This window comes from Sinocyclocheilus anshuiensis, unplaced genomic scaffold, assembly GCF_001515605.1.
Source record: "Sinocyclocheilus anshuiensis isolate Anshui unplaced genomic scaffold, SAMN03320099.WGS_v1.1 scaffold1368, whole genome shotgun sequence".
NCBI lineage: Eukaryota > Metazoa > Chordata > Actinopteri > Cypriniformes > Cyprinidae > Sinocyclocheilus > Sinocyclocheilus anshuiensis.
The window spans coordinates 3,212-12,223 of NW_015544200.1; the positions used below are offsets into that span (position 1 = coordinate 3,212).

The following is a 9,012-nucleotide window of genomic DNA, read 5'->3' on the forward strand; positions in this document are numbered from 1 at the left end:
GCTGTGTTGTGTTTTGACTGTGTGCCAACAGCAGCAGCAGTCGTTCTCACACCCAAACACTGACTGTAAATCAGAGCTTTAACACAATCGATTGTGCCATTGTGCATCTCGCCCTCCTGAACTCCGATATCAGCAGAGCAATGTAAGAGAAACTGTCCATGATGCAGAAACCACTAAGCTCTCCATTGTGCCTCTTTTGTGGGCAAAACCTCGCGATAACACCTCAGAGCGTATAGGCCACATATATCAGACAGTCCGGATTATTCCCTCCGGTTGCTCTCTCTCTCTTTCTTGCTCTCACTCCACTGGATAGTTGCTCAGGATCCAGGCAGGGAACGATGTCACAATATTCAGGGAAGGTGAGTAATACATTTCAAGGTATATTGTCTGTCATTTGCTGACACAGTTTCATGTATATACTGTACTTTTGTTATATGTAATAGATATTTGCATACTTATACAATCATACATAATTACATATTTTTTGCATAATTTTCCATTTGCACAACTGTAGTTTGTAGTTTTGCATGTACACTTACATACCTACAATACCAGTATATGCATCTCATGCACCCAAATTAATGCACTCTTAAATGAATGCATATATTTACATTATCTCAGTGCACACATTCGTTGCTGCAGAACTCAACAATAACAATAACAATAAGTACACATTTTTACCGGTTCTGTCAATATTTTCACTGGCCTCTACTAAAAAAAAATAATAATAACACATTAAATAAAATATATAAATTAAAATAAAATAAAGTAAAATAATAAATGGCTATTTTTATGAAGAAATATGGATCTAATTTCTTTACAAACAAAATACAACAATATAAGTTATATAAATCAATAACCCCAATTTTGCTTGGAACATTATTATATTTTTTTATGATTTTCAGCCCATTCTAACTGATGCTTCCCTGATTATCACAAACTATTTTTGCAATTTCAACTAAGCCTCAGCTTTGCAGCCTGCTAGATAACTTTACCATGGTGGGGAAAAAAAAGCAGAATTTGACAACAAAAATGTTGAATAGGCAAACTTCAATGCATAAAAATGCATGTGCATAACCAACAAATGAAAGACTTTACATTTTATGAAACATCATTTATTGTTGAGCCTGGCGATGTCAACTTGCAGCTGTTTATTTTTGGACTCATGTTTCCAAATTTCCTCTTAGGAATCAAACTGTGATCTTGATTATGATCTTGTGTTTACCTTTCAAATATGACCAAATGTAGATCATATTTGACTGATAGTTTTTACTGTGGCAAACTGCCCTATTTTTCTCTGTGTTTGAAAGTTATTCTTCTTTTTTTAAGATTGGCATTTCATAACTAATTATTCAGAAGTAAAACTATAAGATGATTAATGCAGTTGCCCAAACAAGCTTTTCTAACTTACATTTGCTCCATTTGTTCTGCTGGTTTAATGCCAAGATGGAGTAAGAAACTTCACAAGATGGAAAGTGTTCAGAGCGTGACGCTGATTAATGAATCTCACACTGTGAACTCATGTAGTTTCACTTTCACAGAGTCTGTTACACCACCGGTGACTGTAGTTGAATCAAAAACCTCAATAAATCAAGAGTTTTCCCTTTGATCGTCACTAAATCAAGCCTCCGTCTTCTTCCAGATAGTGTACTATGAGGGGAAGTGCTTCACAGGCCAGAGGCTGGAGGTGTTTGGAGACTGTGAAAACTTCCAGGACCGTGGTTTCATGAACAGGGTGAACTCTATCCGCGTGGAGAGCGGGGCCTGGGTGTGTTTCTACCATCCCGATTTCAAGGGACAGCAGTACATTATGGAAAAAGGAGAGTATCCCGATTTCCAACGTTGGAATGCCCACAATGATCATATGGGCTCCTGCAAGCCAATCAAAATGGTGAGGATGAAAACACTTTATGAAAAGATATGTCTTTTCATGCCATGCTCACACACACACACGCACATACTCTCTCTCTCACACACACACACACACACACACACACACACATTCACTCACACACACACTCACACACACTGTGAAAACTTCCAGGACCGTGGTTTCATGAACAGGGTGAACTCTATCCGCGTGGAGAGCGGGGCCTGGGTGTGTTTCTACCATCCCGATTTCAAGGGACAGCAGTACATTATGGAAAAAGGAGAGTATCCCGATTTCCAACGTTGGAATGCCCACAATGATCATATGGGCTCCTGCAAGCCAATCAAAATGGTGAGGATGAAAACACTTTATGAAAAGATATGTCTTTTCATGCCATGCTCACACACACACACGCACATACTCTCTCTCTCACACACACACACACACACACACACACACACATACGCACACACTCACTCACACGCACGACATGATCATATCATGCCAACTTAAATTAAATGTGAAATGTGAAATTTTGAAGTGGAAAGACTGCAATAGTTTTTTTTTCCCCTGTAAAACATACTCCAATAATCTTTGTTTTATTTACAACTCTAAAAAAATCCAAGTTGCAACATGCCTCATTTTCATTTACTGTACTGTCGTTTACTGTAGTTTAACTCAACCTAAAACTGAAATAAAAATTTAAAAATAAATAGAATTTTAAAATACATAAAAAGTAAAAACATATATTTAACAAATTATAAAAAATGATAAAAAGCACATTAAAATTACTAGAACTAACTAAAACTAAAATAAAAACAACATTACAATAAAAACGAATTCAAAATATTAATAAAAACTATAAAAGTATCTCAATACTAAAATAACATTGTGCATTATACTAATCACTGTACTCCACTCTATTCAAAGAGTATTCAAAGAAAATCTGCATTCTGCAAACAATATATGCTATTGTAGTATGCAAGTATTTCATGCTGTCAAGGGTCGAACTTTTGACCTCTGAGATTTCTGTCTTGACTGTATGATTTTTTTCAAATGTGACACTCAATGTGCTTGTCTGTGTCTGTTAGCACGGGGAGCACTACAGGATGGAACTTTTTGAGGGCCAAAACTTCACCGGTCAGTGTGTTGAACTGTGTGACGACTGTGCCTTCCTTCAGAGCTCCGGATTCAGCAAGAACGGCCTCAACTCCATTAAAGTCTATGGAGACGGAGCATAAGTTCTGCATGACCAAACATCAAACAATGTTTTATTAGGCAATCAAAGACTGAAAGCGTAAAATATTCCAAGGTCCCATAGAGCTTGAATAATTACACAAAAAAATGCTCAGAATAAGATGATGCTGTTTAACCTCAACTTCAGCAAAATTGTAGATCGTTTAAAGCAATTAATTATGTTTTAATTAAAGCTCAGTATCTTTTTAATAAATTATGCTAAAATATTTGCATCAAGTTATAAGTATGCGATATTAAAAGTATGCATTTAACTCATAATGCATTTTGCATTTAACTCATAATGCATTTTGCATTTATTGAGTGAAAAATTGCAGCCTAAAATAATGCAATTTAAATTATGCACAAATGCAACAGCGGTCATCCATTTTTAATGTCATGCACACAGGAGAGCCAATTGCAAATAAAATAAATAATAAATAAAATGTTTCTTTCTCTCCACCGGTTTAGTTGGGTCATGTACGAGGAGCCGAACTATCGTGGCCGCATGTACGTTGTGGAAAGAGGAAACTACTGCTCATTTATGGATTGGCAAGCTGAGGATCCCAACATCCAGTCTATCTGCAGGGTGGTTAACTATTTCTAAACTTTTACATCCCAAAACAGCCTCACTCTCAAAGGATGTTTCAAAGTATACTTACCCCAAATGATAAACCAAATGAACCTGAACTTTGATTTATATTACTGAATCACACAGCTATGTGCTTTTTATCTTTATGGAATTTCAATGATGAATCAGTTATTTGAGAAGAAAATGCAATTAGCACAGAAATATTCTTGTATGTTTTATTTTGTATTTGTATTGAGGCAATGAGTTGAAATAAAAGTGAATTGTGAAGAAGCTGCTGTTCTCTCTCTCTCTCTCTCTCTCTCTCTCCTTCAGATTTCCAAACATTCACTGACGTTATAAAAAAACACACTTTTTTTTTCAAAGAAAGCTTTCCCAGTTACCTCTAAACATATATAACCAAATATACCTTAAACACATGCTTTAATATTTTTGATACACACACTTCTCTGCAAAAACACATATGCATTGCAACACATATGCATAAATTTTAGAAATGTTAAGTGTTTACTTGCTGAAGAGTATGAATTATCCACCCTAATTATCCACATGTAAAAACCACCCTAACAACTGCATAGCAACACACTAAAAGCCACGCAGAACACCACCCACATTTTGCCAGTTCTGTTATAATTAAAATCTATTCACAAGGTAATGTGATGAACTTTTGATATTGCAAATATCTCTTCCTTCCTACATTTAGAAATGTATTGCAAAAACATTGCATATGCATATAGGATATTATGAATTTGTCACTTGAAGTGTTGTTATTGGTAACTAAATCTAAAACTAAAACTATTCAAAATATTAATATTTTTAGATTTTCGTTCTATATATCTATATATTAAGTTCATTAATATATAGATTTTCATATATTTAAATAAAGCTGAAATAAAATAAAATATTTAATATTAGATGAAAAACTTAAAAACCTAAATTTAATTAAAAAACTAAAAAATTTAATAATAAATTAATATAATATAAATTAAAGCTAAATAGAAACTTAAAAAACAATAAAAATGACAAAAAGCACATTACTAAAATGTAAAATAAAATTCAAATGAAAACTAAAAATATACAAATAAAAGGTCAATCTAAATAATAATAAATAAAAATAATAAATACTACAATACTATACAAATAATACAAAAATAAAACATGATTGCTTAAAGGAATAGTGCACCCAAAACTAATAATTTACTGAAAATGTGCTGTTTTTACTTGTAAAGTGTGCTTGATCTGTACATATTTCTCTCCTAATTCAGACAAGACTTTTTCAAGAAGTGTTTCAAGAAGAAGTGTTTTCTTACAAACATGCAGCTTTTAACTTCACAGGATGTTAACTGATGGACTGGAGTGGTGTGGATTACTTGTGGATTATTGTGATGTTTTTATCAGCTGTTTGGACTCTCATTCTGACGGCACCCATTCACTGCAGAGGATCCATTGGTGAGCAAGTGATGTAATGCTAAATATCTCTAAATCTGTTCTGATGAACAAACAAACTCATACACATCTTGGGTGTCCTAAGGATGAGTAAATTGTCAAAGAAATGTAATTTTTTGGGTGAACTTTTCCTTTAAAATAGATTTGACACCTGTTGTGAACTTTTTGGAATCAGATGCATGTTCTATCTTTCGTTCACTTCACAGCATCTTCTCTGAGCAGCTCGTTTAAGCTCAAGGTAATACAAAAACACTGTGGCCCTGTTTGCTCCTCACTTGGACAACAGTGCGAGTCTTTGTATTGGAAAGTCTGTGAGAGGGGAATATCCTGGGTTTGTTCATGACAGCTGAGTATCCGGGGGTCTGGGGGAGGAATGTGACCCTCTGAAGTTTTTGTTAGCGGGGTGGGAACAGAACGGACAAAGCCGTGACCTCTGGGGTCGAGCAGCACTAGGGGTTTCTCTCACTCTTTGTGTCGTCGGTTGGTTGTACAGAAGAAACGGCTGACATGCCCAAGATCAGCACTGACTGCTTCACTAAAGATTTGAAACTTTCAGAAGTCTGTCCAGGTCATAAAATAATGTGGTTTAGTACCAGGTGACATGTTTGTATGTATTTGAAAACAGTTCAGTCTAAAATAGCACAGTTTGAACAGTACAACTGAACACAAATTGAACACAGACATGTTAATTTTATTTTTACTTTAGCTTTAGACATTTTATATTTGAGTCCAATGGTAAAGTAGGGTTAATTCTAATGTGTTTTAAAATACATACAAAATATAGTTTAAATAGTGCAAATGAGCACATCTGTAGTATTTGATTTTACTCATTTAGACCATACTATGTAAAAAGCCCATCATATCTAACTATTAAAGTAGTATAATTGTTTGTTGTTCAGGTTTTTGGGACAATATTTCATTATTATTATTATTATTTTGAGTGGGATGTGCCATTACTTGTATCCAAAATCCACAATGTTTTATTTCATTTTAATTTGATTGTATTTTAAATAATATAATAAATCAAGCACATAATTTGTACTATTTTATTTTAATGCTTTAAACTTATAAACCAGTTATATTTCAGATATTTCAGGCCAGTGATGAAACAGGATGTATCCAAAAGTCCATCATATATATTTTAAAATTAAATTATATTTATTAATTATATCATTTTATTATATATTTTATTTTATATTTTACATATTTAAATATATTTTAAACTAGTGGACTGCTAAAATAGTATAATTTTCTGTTGTTCAAATATTAGACCATTTTATTATTATTATTATTATTATTATGAATTTTACATGTAACATTCATTATCTACAAAGTCCACAGTTTAATTTTTAATGTTTTTAATTAAATTAAATTAATTTATTTGTTACTTTTTTCATTTTAGTAAACATTTTGTACATTACGTTACTTTAATGTTATAGTCTATATTTCAGATATTTACGTAAATAATGTAAATAGGCTACGTTTCAGATATTTTGGGCCAGTGATGAAGCAGCATGTATACACAAATATATTTTAAAATAGTAGCCTGTTAAAATAATTAAATTGTCTGTTATTTATTTATGTATGAGCTTTGATTAGGGTGTGATATTAATATTCTCCAGTGGCTCCAGTTTAATTTTAATGTATTTTTAAATAATACAATGGAGGAATTATAATTAAAATATTAAAAGTTAATATTATTTTTCAAGTTTAGGATAATTTGTATCTGATTTAATTGATTTATTGTTTTAATGTACTGTAAATAGTTCAGTTGCAATTCAAGCGTATAGTACGTTTATTAGTATTTCTCTTGACTGTATTGCTTTTATTGGACTGGTTGATGATGAAGCAGCAGCGAGTCCAGTGGCCCAGATGAACATCCGGGTTTCCCGCTGGCACCGCTGCTGTGGCTCGCAGGAGCCATTTTGGACGCCGTTCAGCTTTTCGCATGTCAGTCCCTTCTGCCCCCTCCAGCTGCCCCGGCAGAGGGGGAGAAACACACACACGGACTCACACAAGGGGGCTTCGCTTCTACTCCAAGCGTCCAAACTCACGCGCCCACCGAGAGCTCGTACATGCTGCTGCTGTCCGGTCAGGGACTACCTCTCCGACCGGCGCGCTTCTTCTGAGGGATACATTGTGTTGCAGTGAAGAGCTCGTGTTGTTATTGTAGCGGTGAAGAATTGCGTGCAGGCCCGCGGCTCCTTCGCGTTCATGTGTTTCATCTCATTCTTAAATGCTTTCACGGCATAAAGGACAACATTTATCGCCAGGATCCTCGAGGGAAGGAACATGTTTGTTAACTGGCTGAGTTTTGCACTCGTCTGGTGCACAGGTGAGGCGTTCGTTTACAGAGATTTGGTTCATTTTCAATCAAAACGATAGTATCTTGTGTGGCTGGCTGTGTTACTAAACCTAGTCACAATGCCTATCTAGACAGCATGCTAGTTTGCAAGTGAAGCACTTAATGCTACCTATGTAGGCAGCGCGCTAGGTTTGGAGACACAGCCAGCGTTACCAAACAAATCCGCTGAGTGTTGGTCTCAGTGTAAACCGAATTAGTTGTTCATTCTTTTAACTCACGTGGGTGTTTTGATATATTTCGTTATTTAGGTTTGATCCAGCTCGAGTAGGTTGTTTTATAGTTGCTTGTGTGATATTTCTGGATGTTTAAAGGCATCGTGGGCACAAAGAACAAAAGTAAAACAGCTGGTTTGTTGAAACAATTGATCTCCACAAAACAACAACTTACGGTTTCACCTCATGTTTTCATGTAACGTTTGGTTTCCCAAATTGGTTTGTTTTCATTGCAGGTTTATAAGACATTTTAGATATAAAATACTAAGCATTTATCATTTCTTTAGGTGGCTGGGATTGTTGCCTTTATATGGTCAGTGCGTTTAATCCTTGTTTGTAATAATATGTGGACAAACATCACCTGCCAAAAGGCACATTTATTTAATATTTAAAGCATTTTTTTCTATTTTGTCATGAGCTGCCATGGCAGATTAGGTGTTTATTATTCAAAACAGTAGTGCACTTTAACACAATTTAAACAAAATTAGTTGTAATAAAAATAGAAATAATATTTTATCTGTCAGGTTCAGTGCTCAAAATTTAAAATATATCCAAATCATAATAAAATATAAAAAGTTGATCATTGGTTTTAATGTGTCAGAAAGACACAGTAAAGAACAAATAAATGGTTAAACAAAAATGTTAATAAATGGTTATTAATAATAATGGGTTGAGCACTAAGTTGTATTAAAAAAGACGAGGCAAATAAAGATTAGTTCACATTAATAATACATTGGACTTTGGTTTAAGTGACAGAAGTTGGTTAAAATATTATTCGGGTATAATAAAAGCATCAGGCCAACTTGTGTAAAAAAGAAAAAGAGAATGAGCCAAAATAAATAAATAAAAACAAAATAATAGAAGTTTAGAAATGTCCTTTTCTTTTTATTTATTTTTATTTTGTGTATGTAATTTTATTGACTTAAAAGTGTGTTATGTATATATGTGTGTGTGTATATATATATATATATATATATATATATATATATATTGTTGTTGTGCATCAAATATATTAAAAACTGCCCTTTTATGTTCCTACTTTAGATTTCACTTTTAGTCCAGTCTGTTTATTTGACCAGGAGACAAAGCATTGTGCTTTGTTCAGTTATTGATGTTGATGTATTGATTTTGATCATTGTTTTATGAGAACAGTGAGGAGATCTTCTTATCCTGAAAGCTGATTTGTAATGGAGTCCCTTACGGGTCACTGTGAGGAGGAAACCCCCTCAAAACAAAAGAGTCTTTGATACACTCTCTAGATCAGTGTGTGTGTGTGTGTGTGTGTGTGTGTGTGTGT

General features: G+C 33.9%; 2 protein-coding genes across 2 annotated transcripts in view; both read left to right on the forward strand.

Annotated features, from left to right (window-relative positions):
• Positions 1-255: 255 nt before the first annotated feature.
• Positions 256-3,871, forward strand: LOC107696799 (gamma-crystallin N-A-like). The gene is made up of 4 exons (XM_016497301.1): positions 256-359; positions 1,643-1,891; positions 2,962-3,107; positions 3,575-3,871. Exons 1-4 carry the CDS (start codon positions 339-341, stop codon positions 3,708-3,710), a joined length of 552 nt encoding a protein of 183 aa, XP_016352787.1. The 5' UTR covers positions 256-338; the 3' UTR covers positions 3,711-3,871.
• Positions 3,872-6,982: 3,111 nt separating this feature from the next.
• Positions 6,983-9,012, forward strand: part of LOC107696796 (activin receptor type-2B-like) — a 14,072-nt gene continuing 12,042 nt past the window's right edge. Inside the window, exon 1 of the mRNA XM_016497298.1 lies at positions 6,983-7,473. Within this exon, the coding sequence (XP_016352784.1) occupies positions 7,431-7,473 (43 nt within the window). The 5' untranslated portion in view covers positions 6,983-7,430. The remainder of the gene's footprint in view (positions 7,474-9,012) is intronic.

Coding starts and splice junctions, on each gene's coding strand:
- LOC107696799 (XM_016497301.1), top strand. CDS start 339: ATGTCACAATATTCAGGGAAG. Junction 1,892..2,961: donor CCTGCAAGCCAATCAAAATG/GTGAGGATGAAA, acceptor TGTGTCTGTTAG/CACGGGGAGCACTACAGGAT. Junction 3,108..3,574: donor AAAGTCTATGGAGACGGAGC/ATAAGTTCTGCA, acceptor CCACCGGTTTAG/TTGGGTCATGTACGAGGAGC.